This window comes from Crocodylus siamensis, chromosome 15 (genome assembly GCF_052110815.1).
Source record: "Crocodylus siamensis isolate JL-2025a chromosome 15, ASM5211081v1, whole genome shotgun sequence".
Lineage (NCBI taxonomy): Eukaryota > Metazoa > Chordata > Crocodylia > Crocodylidae > Crocodylus > Crocodylus siamensis.
In genome coordinates, this window is record NC_143409.1 from 1,804,589 (window position 1) to 1,829,901 (window position 25,313).

A 25,313-nucleotide genomic window follows, 5' to 3' on the forward strand; every position below is an offset into this window, starting at 1 on the left:
ATATCATCCTTGCAGTTAAGGACTGGTGAGAGTGCTTTGGCTAATAGCGGACATAACTGACCATAAGTGTACCTGAAACGGGCCCGAATGAGAGCATTTTAACAGAGGTTTCTTCTTCTTTTAAACCCACTTATGCATAAAAGACACGGGCCTGGATCCTGTTCTGTCATCATGCAGGAATAACTATGGAGCAGCTCCCTGCTCATAGCAAAGCTCTCGCTGGCATGGCTCCAGGGGAGATCAAACCGTGGCCCAGACCAGGACCAGGCTGAAAGGTTCAGCTTTCCCAAGGACAGGTCTCTAGCCCTGGGCCTTTCCCTTCTCCAATTCACATCCATGGCAAAACTGCTGTGGCTGAGCCCCTCCTGCTCCACGTTTTGTGCAAATAGCATCCACAGCTTCGCCTCCTTGAGCCTAACGTCCTGTGACAGGCGACCGAGGCACACAGGGCAATGGTTACTCCCTCCACAATCACACTTCGTTACAGGAGCTGTTTAATTAAGCACACTCCTTTTGTTCTCCTGCGCAGCCATTTCTCACAGCAGAAGAGTCAACGTCCCATTTTTCCTATAAACACATTTCTTCACAGCTACACTTAATGGTGCGTGTGACTATTATGTACACAGTGTTTGTAGCAAGAGAGATTTCCACCAGCCAGAGTACTTTTTCCTCTACAACAGTTGGTTATAATAAGACCTTCATTTGTCTCCATGATTTTCCCACCATCATGGAAAATCAGTAGGACCACTACTGAATGGGCAAAAGCAATTGGTGACAGACAGGGGGGACAAGGCTGAACTCCTCAATGAGTTCTTTGCCTCAGTCTTCCTAAACGAGGGACAAGACAAGTCTCACACTGTAGAGAGGCAACAGCTGGGTGCCAGACTACCAAGCGTTGACCCTGAGATGTTGCAGAGTCACTTGGAAGGACTGGATGTGTTTAAGTCAGCAGGCCCGGACGAGCCCCATCCGGGGGTACTGATGTCATTGCACAGCCACTGCCAAGAATATCTGAGCACTCGTGGCTCACGGGACAGGTCCCAGAGGACTGGAAAAAGGCCAATGTGGTCCCTATTTTCAAGAAAGGGAGGAAGGAGGATCCAGGCAACTACAGACCAGTCAGTCTCACCTCCATCCTTGGCAAAGTCTTTGAAAAGATTATTGAGATAATAATAATCTTATTATTAAGATTATTAATTATTAAGATTATTAAGATCACTCATCATGGTGTCCTGTGACCAGTGGGGTCCCCCAAGGCTCTGTCCTTGGACCCATATTGTTCAACATCTTCATTAATGATGTGGACACTGGAGTCAGGAGTGGACTGGCCAAGTTCGCCGATGACACCAAACTTTGAGGCAAAGCATCCACACCAGAAGATAGGCAGGTGACCTGGACAGGCTCAGCAAATGGGTGGACGAGAACCTGATGGTGTTTGACACCGAAAAATGCAAGGTCCTCCACCTTGGGAGGAAAAACCTGCAACATCCTTATAGGCTCGGCAGTGCTACGCTGGCTAGCACTATGGAAGAAAGAGACTTGGGGGTCATCACTGACCACAAGATGAATGTGAGCCTTCAATGTGATGCTGCGGCTAGTAAAGCGACCAAAACACCGGCTTGTATCCATAGATGCTTCTCAGGCAAATCCCGGGACGTCATTCTCCCCTTGTACTCGGCCTTGGTGAGGCCGCAGCTGGAGTACTGTGTCCAGTTTTGGGCCCCACAATTCAAAAAGGATGTGGAGAAGCTTGACAGGGTCCAGAGGAGAGCCACGCGCATGATCAGAGGTCAGGAAAACAGATCTTACGATGACAGGCTGAGAGCCATGGGGGTCTTTAGCCTGGAAAAGCGCAGGCTCAGGGGTGATCTGATGGCCACCTATAAGTTTATCAGGGGTGACCACCAGGATCTGGGGGAATGTCTGCTCACCAGAGCACCCCAAGGGATGGCGAGGTCGAACGGTCATAAACTACTACAAGACAGTTTCAAGCTGGACATAAGGAAGAATTTCTTTACTGTCCGAGCCACCGAGGTCTGGAACAGCCTTCCATCGGAGGTGGTTCAAGCACCTACATTGAACACCTTTAAGGGCAAATTGGGTGCTTATGTTGCTGGGATCCTGTGACCCCAGCTGACTTCCTGCCCTTTGGGTGGGGAGCTGGACTCGATGATCTCCCGAGGTCCCTTCCAGCCCGAACATCTGTGAAATCCATGAAATCTATGAAATTAAGGCTCATATATGTGAGAGCCCAGCAGGAAAAATTATGCTGAGGGGACACCAGCACGGGTTCATAGCAGGTAGATCATGCCTGACTAATCCAGTCTCTTTCTATGACCAGGTTACGAAACACCTGGACACAGGAGTAGGGGTAGATATCATTTACTTAGACTTCAGGAAGGCCTTCGATACAGTATCCCACTCCATACTGGTGAACAAGCTAAGAGGCAGTGACTTGGATGATTACACAGTCCGGTGGGTGGCAAATTGGCTAGAGGGTCGTACCCAGAGAGTGGTGGTGGACGGGTCGGTGTTGACCAGGAAGAGAGTGGGCAGTGGGGTCCCACAGGGCTTGGTCCTTGGACCGATACTCTTCAATGTCTTCATCAGTGATTTGGACGAAGGAGTGAAGTGTACTCTGTCCAAGTCTGCAGATGATACAAAACTGTAGGGAGAAGTGGACACACTGGAGGGCAGGGAACAACTACAGGCAGACCTGGACAGGTTGGACAAATGGACAGAAAACAATAGGATTCATAGATTCATAGATTCATAGATGCTAGGGTCAGAAGGGACCTCAATAGATCATCGAGTCCGACCCCCTGCATAAGCAGGAAAGAGTGCTGGGCCTACATTACCCCAGCTAGATACACATCTAACCTTCGCTTGAATACCCCCAGGGTAGGGGAGAGCACCACCTCCCTTGGGAGCCCGTTCCAGACCTCGGCCACTCGAACTGTGAAGAAGTTCCTCCTAATATCCAATCTAAATCTGCTCTCTTCTAGCTTGTGGCCATTATTTCTTGTAACCCCCGGGGGCGCCTTGGTGAATAAATACTCACCAATTCCCTTCTGTGCCCCCCTGACGAACTTATAGGCAGCCACCAGGTCGCCTCTCAACCTTCTCTTGCGGAGGCTGAAAAGGTCCAGTTTCTCTAGTCTCTCCTCATAGGGCTTGGCCTGCAGGCCCTTAACCATACGAGTGGCCCTTCTCTGGACCCTCTCCAGGTTATCCGCATCCTTTCGTGAAGTGCGGCGCCCAGAATTGCACGCAGTCCTCCAGCTGCGGTCTGACCAGCGCCCGATAGAGGGGAAGTATCACTTCCTTGGACCTTATTTGTCATGCATCTGCTGATGCACGATAAAGTGCCATTGGCTTTTCTGATGGTTTCGTCACACTGCCGACTCATGTTCATCTTGGAGTCCACTAGGACTCCAAGATCCCTTTCCACCTTCCGTGCCACCCAGCAGGTCATTTCCTAGGCTGTAGGTGTGCTGGACATTTTTCCTCCCTAGATGCAGCACTTTGCATTTCTCCTTGTTGAACTGCATTCTGTTGTTTTCTGCCCACTTGTCTAACCTGTCCAGGTCTGCTTGCAGCTGTTCCCTGCCCTCCGGCGTGTCCACTTCGCCCCATAGCTTAGTGTCATCTGCAAACTTGGACAGAGTACATTTCACCCCCTCGTCCAAGTCGCTGATGAAGACATTAAAGAGTATCGGTCCAAGCACCGAGCCCTGCGGGACCCCACTGCCCACACTCTTCCAGGTCGAAACCGACCCATCCACCACAACTCTCTGGGTGCGACCCTCCAGCCAATTCTCCACCCACCGGACTGTGCAGTCATCCAAGTCACAGCCCCTTAACTTGTTCACCAGTATGGGGTGGGATACCGTGTCAAAGGCCTTCCTGAAGTCCAAGTATACGACATCCACCCCTCCTCCTGCGTCGAGGCGTTTTGTGAATTAACAAGGATGTGATTTAACAAGGAGAAATGCAAAGTGTCAGTGCACCTAGGGACAAAAAATGTCCAGCACACCTACTGCCTAGGAAATGACCTGCTCGGTAGCACAGAAGCAGAAAGGGATCTTGAAGTCCTAGTGGACTCCAAGATGAACATGAGTCGTCAGTGTGATGAAGTCATCGGCAAAGCTAATTGCACTTTATCGTGCATTAGCAGATGCCTGACAAACAGAACCACGGAGGTGATACTTCCCCTCTATCAGGCACTGGTCAGGCTGCAGCTGGAGTACTGTGTCCAGTTTGGGGTGCCACACTTCAAGAGGGATGTGAATAACTTGGAGAGGGTCCAGAGAAGGGCCACTCGTATGGTTACGGTCTTGCAGGCCTAATGTCTATGAAATCTATGAAATCCTATGAGGAGAGGCTAGGGCACCTGGACCTCTTCAGTCTCCACAAGAAAAGGTTGAGAGGCAACTTTGTGGCTGCCTATAAATTCATCATGGGGGCACAGAAGGGAATTGGTGAGACTCTACTCACCAAGGCATCCCTGGGGGTCATAAGAAATAATGGCCATAAGCTAGCAGAGAGCAGATGTAGACTGGACATTAGCAGGAACTTCTTCACAGTTAGAGTGGCCAAGATCTGGAATGGGCTCCCAAGGGAGGTGGTGCTCTCCCCTACCCTGGGGTCTTCAAGAGAAGGTTGGATGGGCATCTGGCTGGGGTCATCTGAACCCAGCGCTCTTTCCTGCCCAGGGCAGGGGGTCGGACTTGATGATCTATTGAGGTCCCTTCCGACCCTAACATCTATGAATCTATGGAAGTCTCCATCACTTCCATACTTCTGTGGTTTGCCTTGGTACAATTTCCTACTGATGGTTGGCCAACAATTGCTAGAACAAGTGTAAGACAACAGCTAGATGGGACTTGCCCTGCAACATTATGAAGCGATAAGGCACAACAACACATTTTACTAGCTGAGACCTACATAGAGCTGTGTATAACCTCGAGTTCACCGTAATTCACATTACCCTAGGATGTGGATAGATGTCACAATTATGCCTGTGTGGAAAGACAGCAATATAAGTTGCTATGATGTACATTTGATGCCTGTGGGCTTCTACTGAGCTAAAAGTCTAGGAAACCATTGCGAATTTAACCTTGTTAAAGCTTTCGTGATTTAGCTCACTTGAGTCGCTATAGGAGTACACACTGGTAAGAGTTCCACATAACACAGGGTACAAACTCCTGGGCTGCTGTTCCCTGTTACAGTGGTTGGAAGTTACCTCTGCCGATACAGCCTTTGAGGGCTCGTTTTCACCCTGGTGTGAAGTTACGTCTGATTTCCATTCTTTAAAAAAGAAATGGAAATGGTGGTGTTGAAAGGCTGGAGGGAGGTTACTAATGGAGTTACTATCTTGAAGCTAATTGTATTTAATGTTTTCCTTCAAGGCCTCTGCACAAGAAGATGAAATTTGAGGATGACACACATTTGCAGGCACTATCAATGCAGAGAAGGGTCATAGCATTGGAGAGGAACAACTAAATGACCCTGAAGGCTGGGGTAATACCAATGGGAAGAAATCCAATTATACCAAGTGCATGATCATGTATTTAGGGACTAATAACAAGAATCGCTGCTCTAAAGTGGGTGTTCATTAGTTAGAAATGAAACATGGAAAATGAGGGCTGGAAGGGACCTCAGGAGGGCACATCTAGTCCAAACCCCTGCTCCAAGCAGGACCAGCCCCAACTACATCATCCCAGCCAAGGCTCTGTCCAGCCGGGTCTTAAAAATCTCTAAGGATGGAGAGTTCACAACCTCTCTGAGTAACCTGTTCCAGTGCTTCACCACCCTCTTAATGAAAGTTTTTCCTAATATCCAACTTAAAATTCCCTTGCTACAATTGGAGCCCATTGCTTCTTCACTTGAGATCGCTGCTCCTTAAAATGATAGAGGAGGGGAAAGATATAGGTGTCTTAATTGATAGCAGGACAACTATGATCCTTCACTTTGGTGTGGCCATGAAAAAAGTTAATGTGATCCAAAAATGTTCCAGGAAAAGTATTTCCAGAAGAGTTAAGGAAGGATTAATGACATTATACAGGGCATTTTCATGACCATCTCTGGAATACTACATGGTATTAGTCACTCAGTTTCAAGAGAGGTGATTCAAACTGGAGTACGTACAGAAAAGGCCAATTAGGATGCTCATGGGAAGGGGAAGCCTGTAGTAGAAGATGCTAAAAAAGCTTGGTGTGTCTAGCTTAGAAAAATAAATGGTGAGAAGGTATCTGATTTCTGTCTACAAACACATCCCAGTAGTTAAGCATCGGGCATGGGAAGGAGCTGCGGAAAATAAGGACCAATGGCAGCACAAAAGCAAATGAGTATAAACCGGCTGTGAGTTGATTTAGGCTGGAAATTAAAAGCAAATGTTCCAGTTGTCACAGCAGGAAGGTCCTGGGTCCCGATCAGGGGAGAAGCAACAAGAACTATTAGCAAATGGAGGCTAATCAGGGTGTGAAAGGGATCGTGTGATGTGGCGTGGCTGTCTGGGTCTGCAGGACATGGGACTTAGTCATCTCAGAGGCTTCTCTGTTCCCATGCTCCTGTCCTTGAGTTGCAGCAAGGGAAGTTGAGGTTGGATATTAGGGAATTTTTCTCACTGGGAGGGTGGTGAACTACTGGAATAGGTAACCCAGAGAGGTGGTGCAGCCTCCGTCCTTGGAGGTGTTTAAGACCTGGGTAGACAAAGCCTTGGCTGGGATGATGTAGTTGGGGCTGGTCCTGCTTGGAGCAGGGGGTTGGACTAGACGTGACCCCCTGAGCTTCCCCCAACCCTCATTGTCTGTGATTTTAAAGTGATCTCACAGCTGGGCACGTGGTCTGGTGTGTAACATGCACAGTGCAAATCACACACCACGGTTAGACACAACACCCACAAGACACTAGCAAGAAGTGCTTCCTAGACCCCTCCAGGGGATAAAATAAGGACATTCATTTTCACCTCTCAGCTACCTGAACTGAATATATACTCCCTGGAGAAGCACTATTTTATAATCATTCAGTGCCCAGCAAAAAACAGGCTACTATCCCCTCATTTGCTGTGCGTGCTAGTTCTCGTATAAGTCAAATTGGGGGTCTGATACTCGTGGCATGAGTGGTCTCATTAGACTGTGTCTGGATGGGTGACAACAGGATTCATGTTATGCATACAGTTCCCAGAAGGGCTGTCAGATGCATTTCAACCTGCTGGCTAGGCAAGGAGGGACACCCAAACACTGCCTGTGTTTTCCACGAAGAACAGATTTTTATGAATAACAGAAATCTTCCAACCAGCTCTCGCCACCACTTGGGCCATGCAAGCCCTGCTCTCGCTCTGGAGGAATGAGCCCTAACGAGCTGGTCTGACAGTGGTCTGACGTGAGAGGTCAAGGCCTGGCTGAGCTGGGGGTCCAGGACCACCTTCCCAAAATGTTCACAAGTGACCATTCTCGCGCCCTCCAGCTCTGGTTCCCACAACAGCTGGTCTCACCCCTATTCACATGAACAAAGACATAACAGAGACACAGGAAATGGTTTTGGGGGGGGCCACTTGTGTGAGCACGAATTTCAGGACCGGATCACAGACCAGCTAGGACGACGTCTAGAGCTGATAAACTATTTGCATAGACGAAGGACGTTTCATTAGGGAGATGAGCCAAGGCCCTGGGGGCTCGACAGGAACCTTCTTGTTGATTTTGGGGGATTTTCGATCAGGGCCTCTGTGCCAGTGGTTTGTAAAGGATGGAAACAATTTCCATCCTGTCCTGAAGGTCTAAGTTCTGCCTTGTTTTCTAGGGGACCATGGGAAAATGTGTCCAAAAGGAAAATAAAAAAGAATTTCTCCAAGGCTTTTTATTAAGTAGAACTCCCCTCCCCCCATCAAAAGCAATTACGTCTTTTTTTCCAATGCCTGGACTCCACCAAACCATCCGCAGCTGTTCCCTGGTCCATCACAGTTTGCCAGGTAAGGATGGCCGTGCGATATTGTTTGATACCCTTCCACATGACCATTAGAAAGTGACATCTCCTCCAATCCATCCCTTTATGTGGAAAATACGCTATGCAGGGAAATGTATATATTTTTTAGCATTATGGAAGCACCAAAAGAAGGAAACATGACACCTATGCAATCTTTCCTCACTTCATTAAGGAGCAAAGCCAAGGGCTATTCAACTCCCAGGAGCTGAAAGCAAGAGTCCCCTTGGGAGAGCTCTGCCATGGCTGCTCTCCATGAGCCAGTGCCCGTGTGTAAAGCTCTCTGCGAACCACCCTGCACTTCTGCTGCAGAACACGTGCCAAACTCACACCTTGCTCTAGGCCTGGGAGCAAGGTCGTGTGCGTTTGTTTTGCACCTCGTTCACTGGTACAGGATAAAATACTGGACTTAATTGGAGAGTTTAGCAGGGAAACAGACTCCGGTTGCATTCTGAAGTTGGGAAAGACTGGATTCCAACCCCCCTCCCATTCCCCCAAATTAATTGAGGTCCATAAAATTGCTGATTGTGTTTTAGACCCACCACTGGCTTTCTCATGACCTCTTGCACATGCAGTCAGTCACAACACTGAGCAAGGGAGTGCTATGGAGTCATGTGAGGTCTACATGGCGAGGGCAGGTTTGCCATGTCTGGGAAAGCACCATGAAGCAGGTCCTGCCTTTTCGCTCCTGCTTTCCATGCCAGCTCCTAGAAAGAAGGCAGTGCACTTTTCTGGGTGCAACAGAGATGGTGCGTCCAGGCACAGCACCATGGGGGCTCAGGCTGCTTCGCCTTGCTCTTTGGAGATGATGTGGGTAGGCCAGGGTCCCCAGGGACCCTCCCTGCCAGGACGCTGACAGCACAGATCTGCCATCAGCTCTGCCATCTGGAAAAGCCCGTGAAAGCACTTCTGGCAGGACAGACCCTTGTGCAAAGTCTCACTGCAAGGGGCTGTGAGGGAGGTCCCTGGTTTCCTGGCCATCGGGTCTAACTGCTGACCTTGGCCCTTTTTCTGGTGGGTGGATAGTGAAAACCTCTCTGTCTTGTGTGCCACTGCCTGGCAAGAATTGCTCCTCTGAGGACTATCACGGCAAGTTCCACTTGCAAACTGGTGGCATGGCATGACCTCATATCCTTCAGAGCCTGGATCATATGCAACCCCTGCTCCTCACTTTGGGACCCAGGGCTTTCCCTACATGCCCGGGGACCTGGGAAGTTCTTGCTTCTCCTACACTACAACAGTCTTGCAGGGGAAGAGGCACATGGGGAGCAGAAGCATCAGCCTGAGTGGGGGACAGCGCAGCGCTATGCCACAGCCTGTTCTCCAGTGGTTTTCATGGCAGAGTTACCTTCCTTATGTCACCTTTGGCTGCTGCCACGATAAAGCCTGAGAGCAGGAAATCCTCTGGCTGGAGCACACACAGTAAAAACTGTGCATAAACTGCTGGGAGCAGACAATGGGCAGCAAACAGCACCAGACATTTTCCAGGTGATTTTTGCTTAAAGGAATATTCTGCTTTTTTTTCTTGTGGGCATTAACAAAGGCCACGGCATGTGGGTAACTTCACAAGGGTCTTCCCGTCATCTCTGAACCACTTCTCTCATGCTTTCTGCCTGGGCTTATCGGATAGACTTGTATACAAAACACACATCAAAACCTCAATCCACCAGCCTTTTACTGCAGCAGTGGGAAATAAACCCATCCCATGAACTGCCTGTATTGCCACGCAGGAAAGCTGCTTAACACGGTGACAAAATAAGAGCCCATGGAAATGCCCTCATGACCCATGGATCACCTCTTGGCTGTTTGTGCAATGCATAATGCATTGCTAAGCCAAGATCCAGGCAGCTTGTGCACGTGAAGGAGCAGGAGGTGTTCGGCCCTGCACGGTGAGCTGGGAACAGCCCCATGGGGACTCTGACTCCATCCGGCCACAGCGAGAGTGCTCACTTACGTGGGGTTGCTGCACTGGCGCTCCGCGTTTTGCACGCCAGTGCCACACGTCCGTGAGCAGCTCGCCCAGGAACTCCAGGCTCCCCAGCTGCCGTCGATGGCGTCGGGACGGAAGCCCACTGGCACGCACTCCCCATTGAAGCACCACTGCGAAGCAACACACAGAGTGAGCACAGTGAAGGGTTAGCAGCTGTACAAGGTGCTCCCTGGACACACTGGGAGCCTGGAGTGAGAAACCTCTCAGAGGGCAACCTGTCTTTGAAATACAGATACTCGCTGAGGATTCATAGCTGTGTTTGCACCCAGTTGTGAGCTGGGCAGCTTGGTGTATCCCAGGGGAGAGGTCTTCTGACCCCAGCTGTGCTCCCATAGCTCACAGGGAAAATAAGAGTGGGGATACATGCTTAGTTTAGGATTTGCTGGCAGGAACAAAGCTCCCTGGTGCCCTGGACCTCTGGGCAGCATCTGGACAGTTTGCATTTCACGCCCAAGACATTAGCTTTGCCTTTGGTTTCTACAGGAAAGCTCCAATGTAGCTTAACTAAGGAGAATGGGTGAGATGGCAGACGTTACAGGCAAATCCTCTGGAGCCCTTCAAAATCAGCAAAGCCTGGACCAGGAGGGGGAGGGGAAGATGCGCTCACAAGATCTTTATGCTGTTTAATGCTACCTGGGGCCGCTGTTCCAGACTCAACGTGCAGCTCAGAGCAGCCCTGGGGGTGCTGGCAGTAGCCTATGAAGGATCGTGGCTCCCTGCTCCTTTGCCTTCGCAGGGCTGCAAACACCAGGAGACGAGGCCAGGCTGCTCCTAAAGCTCCTTGTTTGCTTTGCTGCTGCCCTGGCATCTCAACAGGTGGAACAAGAGCCTCCATCAGGCCTTTTCCTCTCCTTGGGACTTGGCCCAGGAGGGCAACAGCTGCCAGAAAAACCCATCTGAGAGCAGAACAGGCTCTGGCTCTTATGCATCTTAATGAGCTGCTGCTTTATGCATTTAGGTCTCATCTATCTCATTGGTCTGAGGCAATGGGGGCTTTGCCAGGGTTTGGGCTGCCTGCAGTCAGCATTCCCACTCATGCGTGGCTGGGACACGCAGGCTTTTCCTATTCCCCTTTAAAGCCAGGAGCACAACCCCCTGCATCTCTTCTCCCTTTTCCTGGCTGCGCTGACCCGTGTGCACAGAAAGATGGCACACCTGTATGTACATGTCCTTCCACCCTAGCAGAGCAGGGCAGGCAGGAGCAACACAACAGACCCCTGTGGGGCAATAAGCACAGGCTGGTTTAATTATCTCCAGTACAGGACGTATAAGCCATTCTCAGATTAAGCCGACTGGACATGTCCACTCTGCAGCTGCTAACACCTATTCTGTGACTCGCCGCCCCGCTGCTGGCTCTGTGCCCGACAGCCCATTGCCCCTGAGGTCCTCCCAGCTGGAGCGTGAGCCAGGTGATTGCCTGGAGTTACCTTGTTCTCCCCACACTTGGTGCCGTCCACAGCCGCGTCCAGCTTCGAGTGGCACGTGTTGCCCACCGTGCACCAGAGTGTGTTGCAGACGCTCTGCAGAAAGCAAGCGGACATGGGGAGGGGTTAACGACAGCTTCACGCTCCCAGCTCCCATCAGCCCAGTTTGAAACAGCCCACTTCCTCGGACCTCACGGATCAGCAAAGACCTGACCTCAGTGGCTGTTTGGTCTGCAACCCCTGCCCCTTCCCTGTTGCCCTTTCCTCTTCCAGTTTGGACCTTGGCTTCCCCTTTCCCCTTTGCCATGGCTGCAGTGACCCCGGGCTTGAACTTCCAGGAGAATCTGCCATCAGTTTGGCTCTGTGTGCTGCTCCGGGGAGCTGAAGGCTCCACACACAAACCTCCCTTCTGATTCAGCCAAGACAACCAGCCAAGGGTCAGGGAGGATCTAGTCAGGGAACTTCTGGAGGGACTGGATGTCTTTAAATCAGCGGGTCTGGACGATCTCCACCCCCGAGTGCTGAAGGGAATTAGCTGCGGTCATTGCGGGACCCCGGCATGGCTGTACGAGCACTCGTGGTGCTCTGGTGTGGGGCCAGAGGAGTGGAAAAGGGCCAATGTGGTTCCCACCTTCAAAAAGGGGAGGAAGGAGGACCGGGGAACTAAAGGCCAGTTAGTTTTACCTCGATCCTGGGGAAGCTTTTTGAGAGAATTATCCTGGCGCATGTCCCTGAGGGGCCGGGGGAGAGGTCATGCTTACGGGCAACCAACGCGGGTTCATCAGTGGCAGGTCCTGTCAGACCAACCTGGTGGCCTCTACGACCAGGTCACCAAATCCTTAGATGCACGGGGAGCAGTGGATATAGACTTTCTAGATTTTCGGAAGGCCTTTGACACTGTCTCTCACCCTGTTCTCATCAAGAAACTGGGGGCTGTGGTGTCGACACCCACACAATCAGACGTGTCGCCAACTGGCGGGAGGGCCGCTCCCAGAGAGTGGGGGTGGATGGGTCACATTCGACCTGGAGGGAAGTAGGCAGTGGGGTCCCCCAGGCCTCAGTCCTCGGGCCCGCACTGTTCAACATCTTCATCAGTGACTTGGACGAGGGGGTAAAAAGCACCTTGTTCAAATCTGCTGATGACACTAAGATGTGGGGGGATGTGGGCACGCTAGATGGGAGGAATAGGCTGCAATCAGACCTAGACAGGTTACAGGGGTGGGCGGATGAGAACAGGATGGGATTCAACACTGACAAGTGCAAGGTGCTGCAGAACCAGCACCATACCTACAGGCTGGGGAACTCCCTTCTCATCAGTACAGAGGAAGAAAAGGATTTTGGAGTCATCATTGATGCCAAGATGAACATGGGCCGGCAGTGTGGGGACGCGGTCAGGAAGGCCAACCGCACCTTGTCCTGCATCCACAGATGCATCTCGAGCAGGGCCAGGGAGGTGATCCTCCCCCTCTGTGCGGCACTGGTCAGGCCGCAGCTGGAGGACTGCATCCAGTTCTGGGCGCCGCACTGCAGGAGGGATGTGGACAGCATGGAGAGGGTCCAGAGGAGGCCACTCGCATGATTGAGGGCAGCAGGGCAGTCCCTACGAGGAGAGGCGACGGGACCTGAACCTGTTCAGCCTCCACAAGAGAAGGCTGAGGGGAATCTCGTGGCCTGTTACAAACTAGTCAGGGGGGACCAGCAGGCACTGGGGGAGTCCCTGTTCCCCCGAGCACCGCCAGGAGTGACCAGGGATAACGGTCACAAGCTGGCAGAGGGTAGGTTTAGGTTAGATATCGGGAGGCACGACTTCACGGTCAGGGCGGCTAGGATCTGGAACCAACTTCCAAGAGAAGTGGTGCAGGCTCCTACCCTGGGGGGCTTTAAGACACGGCTAGACAATCACCTTGCCGGGGTCATTTGACCCCAGTACTCCTTTCTGCCACGGTAGGGGGTCCGACTTGATGATCTGCTCAGGTCCCTTCCGACCCTAAAAACTATGAAATTATGAACCACAACATTTTGAACAACAATAGTTTATCTGGAAGGACCTGTCCCTCCATCATCTGGGTGGGGGTCTCTGTGCACAGATTTACAACAGCAGCCCAGGAAGACCCAGCCCCTGCTTACATCCATGTCATCACAGAAGGTGGAATATTGTCCGTACTGCAGCCTGCACTGATGGCTAACGTCGTAGAGGACTCCAGGGGGGACTAAGGGGAAGTCAACCACATCCTTGGCTGGTGGGTCATCCAGACACAGACCCCAGCCCCGACTGCAAAAGGAAACAGGCATGTCAGAATCAAACAGATGTGCATCAACAGAGGGCAAGAAGCAAGCAGGTAAAAGAGCCTCTTCTATAATGCTGGAAGAGGTTTTAGAGGAGGAAGCGCCTCGTATCCTTCTACAAGCCCATCAGGGACTGGTGCAATCATTGTTTGCAAACATTTCTAGCAGTGACCGTTCTTCAGGGCTCTTCACATTTTACACACCTGCCTTCAACATCTGATGTTCTCAGCTCACAAATCATCAGGTGCTGCCCGAGCACGCTCCAGAGCAGGGGAGGGCAATTATTTCAGGCGGAGGGCTGCTTACTGAGTTTTGGCAAACTAGTGAGGGCGGCATTTCCCTCTCCGGCACAGGGAAGCAGGAACAGCCCCACGGGCCCAGGCCAGAAGCCTCTGCTAGGCAGGGGTTTCTAGTTGTGGGAGTAGGACTGGGCAGGCCTTGCTTCTGGGTCCTGCCACCAGTTTCCTCTGGGCCCTACTGCCCCTGGCTCCTGCCATCTTTGACAGGGAGCTAGGAGCAAATAAATGTTAATTTTCAAAAATTTTTAGGGGCCCCACGGGCTGGATAGAATGGCTTGGCTGGCCGGATCTGGCCCCTGGGCCATATTTTGCCCACCCCTGCTCTAGAGCAACACATAATGTGAGGGGTGGGCTGCCTGACTTGAAGGAAAGAAAAATAGCAGGCCATTTCCCTTCTTTCCCCAAATCAGCTCTCATTTTGGAGCCCAGCTCGAGCTCAGTCCTATGGTTTTGAATGTGCCCTCATTTCCCACTGGCAAAGGCAGTTCCCAAATGTTGCCATTGGCATGGGAGATCCAAGGAGGACCCAAAATGTTGGGTTGCAAGGTCTCCAGAGGGCACCACCACCCACAGTCTTTCCCAGGTCACATCTGCAGACTCCCCAGACCTGGGGTGTGTATATGACTCAATTTAATCCGTGAAGTTAGAGTCACTTATGCCAAACTGGAATAAGGCCCAAGGCACTTGGACGAGCTCCAAATAAACCTCCAGGCTTCATGGAGTAGAAGACTGAGCTAGGGGTTTGCAAGGTTTACCAGCACTTACAGTTTACCCCCAGTGCACGTCCTGTAATATACTGCCCAGTTAGATAAGACCTACCCCTGCTAGTATCTTCACCTGGTTCCCTTTCTCCCTGTGCCATATATGAGAATATTGCACCTCTATAGCCATTCCGGGGCACGAGACACCATCATCTGAAACACAGCCAAGGAGTTTTTCCCATTCCCAGCTGAATCATCTCTGCCATGAAACATCGACTTGAGGAGTAAAACTGGCTCATGTGTGGGTCTCAGCCAGTCTAACTGGATGAGATCTCCAGCCGGCACCCAGGCACATCATCCCTATGCTGAGCTGAGCAAGACCCCAGGGGAGAGTGACAGTGTCTCATGCTGTCTTCACTTGCCCGAGGGAAAAAGTCTGTTATCAAACTAGATGTCCCGGTGAGAGTTGGTCAGGTTTTCTATCACAGCGGGATAAATCAAGGAGAGCATCTGAACCTCAGGCCCCATCCTTATGCCTAGAAGGGCCCCACACTTGTCCCCTCTACTCTGTTCACCAGACCTGCTCCTTTAGACTTTATCAGGAGACAGAACTAACTATGAAACGATAAGAATTGATGCCCTCAGTCTGCCCTGTAAATTTTTTCCCTGCAAGAACGTATTGAAGGACAGGGCTCTTGACTTGATTCCTCTTCAGAGGAGACACGTTTTAACCTGGTTGCATTATGTCTTTGCCCTCAATGCTGCTGAAGCAGTCGGTCACACCTTATTTGAAAGCTCTCACACGTCCTTTCACAGCATCTGATGAAGAGGACTTCAGCTCAGAAAAACTCAAGCTTACACACACACACACATGCACGCGCACACACACACTTCGGTCAGTTTATAAGGTGCAAATTGATTCCTTAACTCATGAAATCAAGGGGCCTCTATGCAGCCGAACAATGTGTTTGTTAGGAGAAGCAAACCATGGATCTTCTCCTGAGATGCCCTGTAGCACTGCAACACACCCCACAAGATCTGGCAACACCAACGCCAGAACCAGTGGCCTGTGCAGGATATTGGGAGCTGACCGTATAGAAAGGCTAGACTGGAGACATGACAAAGAAGAGTCCTTAACTCAGGAAACCCAGCCCCATCCCAGTCACTGAGCGGTATCGCTTCTGGCCTCTTTCACGGGAAGGTTTCTGAGAAGAGTCATTGCAGTGTGCTGGCTGCTCTAAGTCAGTGAAGAGGTAAAAGCTCGCAGGCTCCTTCTTATCCCCGCTCTGACCAGAGCAAGGGCTGGTGTCAAGAGCTGCAGAATCATTTCAGCTACAGCCGTGGTCTTTCATCTTTCCTGGACGCAGAGCAACAATATTGAGCAAGTACCACACCACTGGCAGCATCGGAGTTTGCTCTTCCTGCTCACCTGCAGGAACCTGTGTGGTTAGAAAGCAAATTTTCCTAAGGATGAAAGGAACATTGTAGGATCTCACAAGCTTCCTCTGTAGCAGGTTTGTGGCCCTCCACCTGGGATCTCTTGAGCACAACCTTTTACAGAAGCAGGCTGTAGGTTGCTGTGGTCCCTCTGCTTTCCCTGTGGCAGGTTTGAGTGTGATGTCTAGGTGGTGTCAGGGTTGACAGCAGTCTTACATAGAGTTTAGAAGATGATGGATGTGTCTGGGATGGTTTGGACAGAGCTGAGCCTGTGTCAGGCAGGGGGTGGGATAGATGTGACCTCTGGAGCTCCCTTCCTGCCCTGCTTCTCAGTGATCTTCACTAGGGGCTTTGCCATGGCTATCCCAGCACAGCTGCAGCAGAAGGGGCTCAGTGATGGAGATAAACCCTCCGGCTCATGGCACATCAAGTATATCACAGATGTGAGTATGTGGAAGAAGTCGTATCCTGCGGTGTTCCCGTCAGTCCAAGGCATCAGTGTTTATGTTCTCCTTGTTTAAAGCAAATTAAGGAAGTCCAGCTGTGGAGCTGGTGAGGATACTCGTGCATGTCGGAGACCAGTCGTAACAGCTGCACATCAAGTTGTGACAGTGTTTATGTCCGCACAACAGCCAGATATAGACAAAAGCAGCAGCGGTTTGATGAGACGCAGGGAAAAAACCCAAACAGGTTTCAAAGCAGCCCAGCAGGAGGGGGCATGAGCAAAATATTTTGAAGCCAATGTTTACAGGCCTTCCACAGAAATCCCGATGGATGTTTATGTTAGAATGGATTTTAATTCCAGCGAGAAGACGAAAAGTCAGAGATAAAAAAAGAGGTAAATAAAATGATCACAGCTGGTTTTTCCTCCTGCCTTGTGCTTTCATGGTATTGGGAGAGTGATGTAGTCAGATGCATCGGGGTCCTCACTTGGCAACAAATGCAAGTGGGGAGGCAGTTTAAGCATCATGGTGCAGTCTTCTCGGGCAGAGACTCCCAGACCGCTGGTCCTATGGCCTTTCCAAGCCCATAGAGACCTGGCTGCTCGCATAGTCATAGAAGCTTAGAAAATGAGGGTTGGAGGGGACCTCAGGAGGTCACATCTAGTCCAAACCCCTGCTCCAAGCATCATCCCAGCCAAGGCTTTGTCTACCCAGGTCTTAAACACCTCCAAGGATGGAGATGCCACCACTACACTGGGTAACCCATTCCAGTGCTTCACCACCCTCCTCGTGAGAAAGCTTTTCCTAATATCCAACCTCAACTTCCCTTGCTGCAGCTTGAGCCCATTGCTCCTTGTCCTGTCATCTGCCCCCACTGAGACCAGCCCAGCTCCATCCTCTCTGCAACCTCCTGCAGGGAGGTGAAGGCTGCTATTTAATCCCCCCTTGGTCTTCTCTTCTCCAGACTAAATCAGCCCAGTTCCCTCAGCCTCTCCTCACCAGTCATGTCCCCCAGCCCCACAACCAGTGTCATTGCCCTCCACTGGACTTTCTCCAGTGTGTCCACATCCTTTCTGTAGTACGGGGCCAAAAACTGGACACAGGACTTCAGAATCAGCCTCACCTAGTGCAAGACTACTATTTGTTTCCAGCTCCTAGATGGCACAGAAACACCCAGAACTTCACTCCATCCCTTCCTAGGGTTGTCCTATGTGTTGGTTTTACCCACCTTAGGCTCACTACTGAGCTGCAAATGGGCCCAGTGAGAGAAGGCATGGGGTAAACGAGCAGTACAAAAGCCATGCCAGTACCAAGACTCTGCAGAACAGATGTGAGGCTGTTTGATTCCCACTCCAAGTGCCCCACGTGCACCAGGGCGCTCTCAAGTGAGTGTCTCACATGCGTGTGGTCCCTGCTGGGATCAGAATCGGCTGTTCCAGGAAGCCATGCTAACACCTAATCACTTGCCTTGCTTGTTAAAGATATCACAGCTTAGTCAGATGGAGGAAATCTGAAGCGTCCTGACTCTTGGAGGATAAAGCACATGGGAACAGAGCAGCCAGCTGAAACCCAGGTTCCTCCTGCTGGTCCTTTTCACAAGACCTCCCCCAGAAACTGTTGCCCTTGACCTGGAGCTAACTGCCCATGCTGGGAGTGTGGATGCTCATGGAAAGGCCAAGGGCAGAGCAGCCATCTATCAGCCTTTTTCATTCAAACACAATTCTTCTAAGCTTAGCCCATGAAGAAGGAGGCTCTGCACAAAGTCTCTGGGTGAGTTTTTAGATGTGTCACATGCAAAATACTTACGGGAAACATCATGTCACATTGCGGGACACAAAAAGACACGAAAAATAGATTGACTGGGAAAAAAACCAAACACGCACGTGTAAAAGCCGCCAGGGACAGCTTAGACTTGGTTCCTGAAAGCCATGCTAATTGACTGAATATGAGGGTAATGTGCCCACATAACAATGTTACGGGGTCTTACAAGATGGGGCTACGTTTGAAAAGAAAACATGACAACACGGCACCAGGGGCTCTCGGGTTCTCCAAAGCATAACAGAATAGAGCAATAGCCAGGAGATCCTCTTTCACATCCTGACATTGCTTCTAACCCTGTTTTGCTTAGGAAATCGGGAACTCCTTCCTTCCCTCCCCAAAAGGAAAATATGGAGCAAAGGATCCTTTCTGGGGTGAGAGGGGCCATCAGCCTGCTTACCCCCACTTTGGCTCTATGGATAGTTCCTTGTTTCGCGGCAAGATGGTTCTGTCTGCAATACTGTTGCTGGCATCTTGTCTGGTCACACAATCCTCTGTAGCCTTGTGGTTTGAAACCAGATCCTTGGATTGCAATAGTACAACAGACATGCATATAGCAAGAGACTGGTGAGAATCAACCTCAAACCTCCTCATAACCTCATTATCCAAGTCCGAATAGGAGCCACAGCGAGCTCCTGCAGGAGCAGTCATAAACCTGCAACCTCTTATTGCTTCATAATCCACGTCTGTTCACAATGCCCTTGACTCCCACCACTGTGCTCATTCACAGGCAGCAACAGCTTTCCTCCCACCACTTGCTTAATGTAGCCTTGTGCTTTTGTTTGAAAATGAATTACAAGTGAATGCCACTGCTGGGCCCCAAAGGTCCAAGTGACGCCCTGAAGCAACGCAAGATGCACTGCAGTTACCAGGAAAAGCCTGGGCTGACTTGTAGCCGTAAAATGAAGTCATGACCTCAGTTTCCCCACTTAAGGTAAAGGGTCTCGTGAATAAGCATGGCTAGAAAGAGACATTCATGCGTCTTTCTGACCCTGTAAAGGTCTCTGTGAGTAGTCCTCAATGACCTACTAATGCAGATAAAACAGACTATCAGCCACCAGACCTATCAACCTGCCTTATTTGCAGCTACAGACTCTGAACCATGAGAGGTGTAGCTTCTAGCTGCTCTGGGGTTGCTCCTACCGGAGGGGTGCAGGAGAGGTGCATTTCTGCGGCTAGGTCCATACACACCCAGTTGCTATTTCTTGGTCTGCGCATATTCCTCACATCTTATGTTTCTTCTCTCTTTGAACCATCCCGGTCTTCTCCAGGGATAAGCACAGTTACTGAGAGCAGTCTGACACACAACAACAATGCTGGAGGCTAGGAAAAGGCATGGCGGTGCAAGAGCATGGTAGCAGGCTATATGTGCACACGTCATGCCTCAACCATCTTGAGCTGCCTTTATCATTACCAGATGCTGGTGTTGTATTGCCAAACAGACTGCTGACAGGGGAAAGTGTCTCTGCTTTCACTTTAAGACAATGATGCCCAATCTTTTGACCCTGCAGGGCCAAATCCATGGGCTGGATCCCTTGTGGGGTTGGCATGATGTGGTGGGCTCCATGCACCTGGATCTGGCCCCATAACACTTCAGCCTGGTCCAGCAGACACTCTGGTTTCAGTCTGTAAGTGGATTGAGTCAGTTCAACATGACAGAAACAGGGTTTCGGGTAACCTGCCATGAGCCACTTTGACGCCGAACGCAGTGTCCCCTCAGGGCTTTACCTAGATCAACCTGGAACCTGGTTTAGGTTAAATCGGCTCAACTCTCTTGTGCTCTGCGGGGCTCCGGTCAGACACAAGCCCTCCCCGCACAGAAGGATGGCAGGATGTGTCCCTGACCCTTGCCGGCTGCATGCTTTCGGAGGCGGCCGCAGGGGCAAATGCCTGCAGAAGTTCCCGAAAGGGCAACGCGTCTCCCCTCCATTGTACCATGCTGCCTGGGCCTCCCAGACGCATCCAGCCCAGGGGGAACGCGACCACTTAAAACTGCATATATCTTTTTCCATAAGCAGCTTTCCCAGCAGGACAGCTGCCAAGTATGTTGCTTTTAACAGGCTGTTGGGCTGAAATCTACTGTTTCCTTCCAGCAACCTGCTTCTGAGTCTAATTATAGCCAGGACCCCCTGGGGTCTACACTGTACTTCTAGTTGGGATGTCTGGCAATCGAGCCGGGTTGAACTGGCACAAAATAAAGAGCCGATCACGTGACCGGTGGGAATATTAGATTCCCACTGAGAATTTATCTCCATTTCAGGCTTCAGCAAAGTTGCTGCCTGGCAGCTCCAGCGTGGGTTTATTGACTCACGTAAGGGGTAACTTCAAAAGGGCCCTGCAGACCCAGGGAAACAATGCGCTCTTTGCAGTGCGCGGTCAAGCTGTAAGAACCGGACACTCGCAGCATCACCGCACCGCTGCTCTCACTGTCTGATAGGAAACTTCAACCGCAAGAACAAGGAGGGAAAAATAAACCCCCTGCTCTTTGATCTCTCCCAGGCATTGGTTAGCGAGTGAGATGTGCCAGGCATTTAGGAGAGAAGAAGTTAGCTTTGCTGCTTGCTTTAGCAACAGCACGTCCAACAATGACTTCTCTTCTGTTTCAGTGCCACATTGTGCAATGCTCTCTATGCTCCCAGCTCCAAGCTGGCCTCCGAGCTTGTGTGTACACCAGGCTGGGCCATTAGAAGATGGCTTGGCTTTCACTTGGGTATTCTCCTGGCCAGGGCTAGATGGCTGGTTGCTCACGTCTCATTTGCAAAACACGATGGCTTATGTTTGCAAAATTTGCAAACCACCTTTGTTTGGGCAAAGGATGGGGTTGGGAACTCCTGGGGCTGGCTAGGAAACCTGGCCCCTAACGTCTTTCGTGGTTTTGCATCCACATCCTGCCTGCTGTTTGCTATCACAGCTGGGCCAGCAGCCTGGCTCAGCGCAGGTCCAGGACTAGGCTGCCCTCTCACAACCAGGGTTCAAGCTACCAGTGGACAGCTTGGAGCTGGGATTCACACAGTCAGAGGTGGGGCTGTCAATGCACAGGCGATCACCGGGGCCAAGGATGCATAGAGACAAGGAAATTGTGTTCAGTCACCTTACTGACAGCCCTGCACGGCGAGCCTTGATGCTGAGCAGAAGCAGTAAATCTGCATCCAGATGCCTGCAGTAAGCAGAGGCAGAGCGAGCCCTTGCTCTTCAAGCTCTGTTTTCGATGCTGTGAGCACCTTCCCTGACACCCAGCCCAGACCCTTTGGTGGTCACAGTGCCAGATACTCACAGCAAGAAATAAGGCTGGCACCCCAAAGAGCCTAACCTCACTGTGATTTGAACCTCCAGCCGCAGGACCTGAACCCAGGACAGTCTCCACCGATGATCTCATTCACCGCTTCTCCCAGCCGCAGGATGGGTTCTGTTGACTTCAAGAGATGCGTCTTAACAAAATGATTCCCTTGCCATTAAAACAAAACTAGTCCCTACCAAGGATGAGGCAGTGCTTCTGCTGGGTTCACCCGACTTGGTGTCTGAGACCCGGCCCAGCTGAGTGCCGCGGACCCCTTGCAGGCCCCAGCCGCTCAGCCCTGCACAGAGTCAGGCCCAAGGGCTCCAGAGCCAGTTACCCAACTCCTCAGCTGCAGCAGCAGATTATTCTCAGATGCTGTCGCGGGTGCCGTGGAGCTCCCCCTCTTTCCTGAACAGACTGACACTGCAGTTTTCAAGGCAAAGGTTGTTCCAAGCCCATCCAGCAACCCCAAGCCATCAGGGTCTCATTTCTTGGTTCACTCCTTCTTGCTCTCCTGCCAAGCAGTTATTATAATATACTCATGTCTGGGCTCACACCAGGCTTTTCCCTTGCCGGAGGGATGTCACACACAATGAAATACTCCTGATGAAGTGTTTTCTCCCTTTGAAAGCAGAGCTGCCACTGTGGGTGCTGGAGTGGGGAGAGTAGAAAGGGAGCAAAACAGCTGGAAAGGCATCCAGATGGTCCTTCTCTTCCTTGCCACACTTAAAGGCAGTTCAAGGTTATGGTGATCAGCAAATTCCTATCTGGAAAGTGAAAGGGGAAATGACAGGGCTAGGCCAGGTCCTCAGCTGGTGATAGTCAGTAGCTCCACACCATGAGATGGATAGCTCTAGACCAGTTGCACCACTCAGGGGTCAAACCCATCTGAGCTGGGGGGGACCACTGGTGTAGCCAGGCCTTGGGCAGGGCTCACACTTGGGTCTTCTGCAGGGCTGCCCAGTTCCCAGCAGCGCTGCTAAGAGCTGGCAGCTGATGGCGTGCAGCTGTGGCTCCAGTCCCAGCTCCCTGGGGGCGTTCTCCTTCATTGCTCATTTTCCTGGAGTTACAAGGATAAGGTCCTAGATAGGCAAGGCATGGAGCGATGGAGGCAAAAAGGGGCAGGGAGTGAGACGTCCCTTTTCCTCCAGCACGCCAACCGCAATGAGGGTAGAGCCCCAGGAAGCAGCCACTGCAGCCTAGTGCATCCCCCGGCCTGGGAGCCGTGGGCACACTGGAGGAGGAGTATGACTTGGGGAGGGGGTCATGACATCCCTCTGGGGCTGCTGCCTGGGTAGCACAGCCAGGCACTGCTGGGCTGGACTCTAAGTGATGACCAGGGATCCTGTTTTTCTCTGATTTTAAAAAATCCCCAATTTTCGGCTTAAAAAAGGTAACCCCAAATCCACATTTTTCCATGATTACAATGAAACACCACTATATATCTATCTATATATTAGTGGCCTTTCATTTAAATCATGGAAAAATGTGGTTTTTGGGTTACTTTTTTAACCAAAAATAGGGTATTTTTTTTAAATCAGAGAATCCCTGGTGATGACTTAGCCAGAGCAAGCAATCACTGTGTCTTTGTGCCTTTGGAAAGCTGCCCCTGTGTTTTCGGGTGCAATGAGGTGCCATGTGTTCAATGAGCAATCATAGAATCATAGAAAATGAGGGTGGGAAGGGGCCTCAGGAGGTCCCATCTAGTCCAGCCCCCTGCTCCAAGCAGGACCAGCCCCGACTACATCACCCCAGCCAAGGTTTTGCCAAGCTGGGTCTTCAAAGCCTCCAAAGTTGGAGATCCCGCCTTCCCTCCAGGTAATCTGTTCCAGTGCTTTACCACCCTCCTAGTGAGAGAGTTTTTCCTAATATCCAATCTCAACCTCCCTTGCTGCAGCTTGAGCCCATTGCTCCTTGTCCTGCCATCTGCCCCCATGGAGAACAGCCCAGCTCCACCCTCTTTGCAACCCTGCTGCAGGGAGATGAAGGCTGCTATTCAATCCTATTAAATCTCAGTGAACCCCTGTGACCTGAAAACTGCTCTCATACTCATGACAAGCAAAGCAGCATCTCTAGGGCCCCTGTCTGCTGCAGCAGAGGGAGGCTCCATCTTTGCCACAGCCGCAGATGTGCTGCCCTTTTTGACTACCCAGACTTCAAGGCAAAGAGAAAACCACTGGGGTGGATATGAGGTGTCCAGGCTGAGAACAACAGCCTCCTGCATCCATTCCACACCATGTCCAGTATGCGTCTGTGGAGTAGGATACAGGGTGTTTCCCTGCGACATAAGGATGTGTGATGCAGAAAGTTTCCTTCAAATCCAAGGTGCATTGGCAAGTTGGGTTAATACTCCATGAGGTAATGAAATGCACACAAAAAGGCAATCAAAGCCTTGCACGGCTCATCACCCGGCCAGTGAGTTCAGAGCAGCCAGCCAGAGGCAGCCGATGCTTGCTGGTTGGGGTAGGAACGAGGATAGAAGGCTGCACCTGATAAAGGAAATCCACGTCTTTGATATTGTGCTCCCCTTTCAGCCAGGGAAGGAATAACCCTGGTCCTGGTGCCATCCATGGCAAAACACCCAGCAACTTCACCCAAGCCAGGATTTCACTCTCTGCGTTTGGTCCAGCCTCCCCGCCTCGATCCAGAGCGCAGCCAGACATACGAACACATTAACATTCCCAGGGCACCTCAGCCAGCGTGATACTGGACTCCAGTGGGTGCTGCTTTCTGCATCTCTCACTCCAAGACCAGCACCTCAGAAGATTTTGGGGTGTGCAACATTTATTCTGCTTGTCTCTACGCTGCTCTCTGTACCATCCTGTGCACTGAGAGCTGGGCAAGCCCACGGGAATGCGTGGGTTGTGGTGCTTGTAATAGGACAACCTGTCCCATGAAGAGGAAACAGTCAGTCCTGTTCAGAGAGCCCAGCTGCAGGGCATTTGGATACCGAGAGAGCTTAAAACCTGGTTGGAGAGAGTGGAAGAGGAAGGCAAGCTGTGGGCTGAGGAGCCAGGCTATTTTGCTGAGTCCAGGGCAGGACAGCAGGATTTTATTTTGCTTTTGTTGGTTTTAAAGCTGCTGTTTGATTTGGGAGGCTGCTCTAGAATACCAGACGCAGCTGCTCCCCATTGCACCAGCCATGACCATGACCTTCCAGTCCCTAGGAGACCTGTGCTGCATTGTGCTCACACGCCCAGGATCTTCCAGTTAAACCTGCTGCTGCCAGGAGTCAGGGCCTTCCTTCCAGCACAGGCAGAAGGAGCCAGCTTTTGCTCCCTTTAGCCAAGCACTTGCCGTTCCCTTTTCCAAGCCCCTAAAATGCAGCAAAATGAAAACCTCAGCTGCACCCCAAGAACGACAACCACACGAAACCAAATGATGAAGCACGTGTCACAGAAAGGCCCACGTCCTCAATGCAGTAAGGGTCACTATGCATGGGTCAGGGTGAAGCCCTTCTCTAGCACAGTTTCTGCCCAACAGATCCTACCCAAGCAAAAATGATCCTATTTCCCCATTTTGATTCTACACAAGTGCTTGGCCTTCCTTTGCTCTCAAATCCTTGCTGAGACAGCCAAGCCAGCCCACCCTCACCCCTGGGGCAGCCGGCAAGAAGAAATTAGGCGCACAGTGTTTTCAGGGACACCCTCGGGCA

The 25,313-nt window shown here is 51.2% G+C and overlaps 1 protein-coding gene across 2 annotated transcripts in view; it reads right to left on the reverse strand.

The window, feature by feature from the left end:
• ADAMTS7 (ADAM metallopeptidase with thrombospondin type 1 motif 7) overlaps positions 1-25,313 on the reverse strand; it is a 161,489-nt gene that overhangs the window by 111,285 nt on the left and 24,891 nt on the right. For both annotated transcript variants that reach the window (XM_090029355.1, XM_090029354.1), the window contains exons 9-11: positions 13,525-13,669; positions 11,401-11,493; positions 9,938-10,083 (exon numbers count right to left, since the gene is read on the reverse strand). In XM_090029355.1, the coding sequence (XP_089885481.1) occupies positions 9,938-10,083; positions 11,401-11,493; positions 13,525-13,669 (384 nt within the window). The remainder of the gene's footprint in view (positions 1-9,937; positions 10,084-11,400; positions 11,494-13,524; positions 13,670-25,313) is intronic.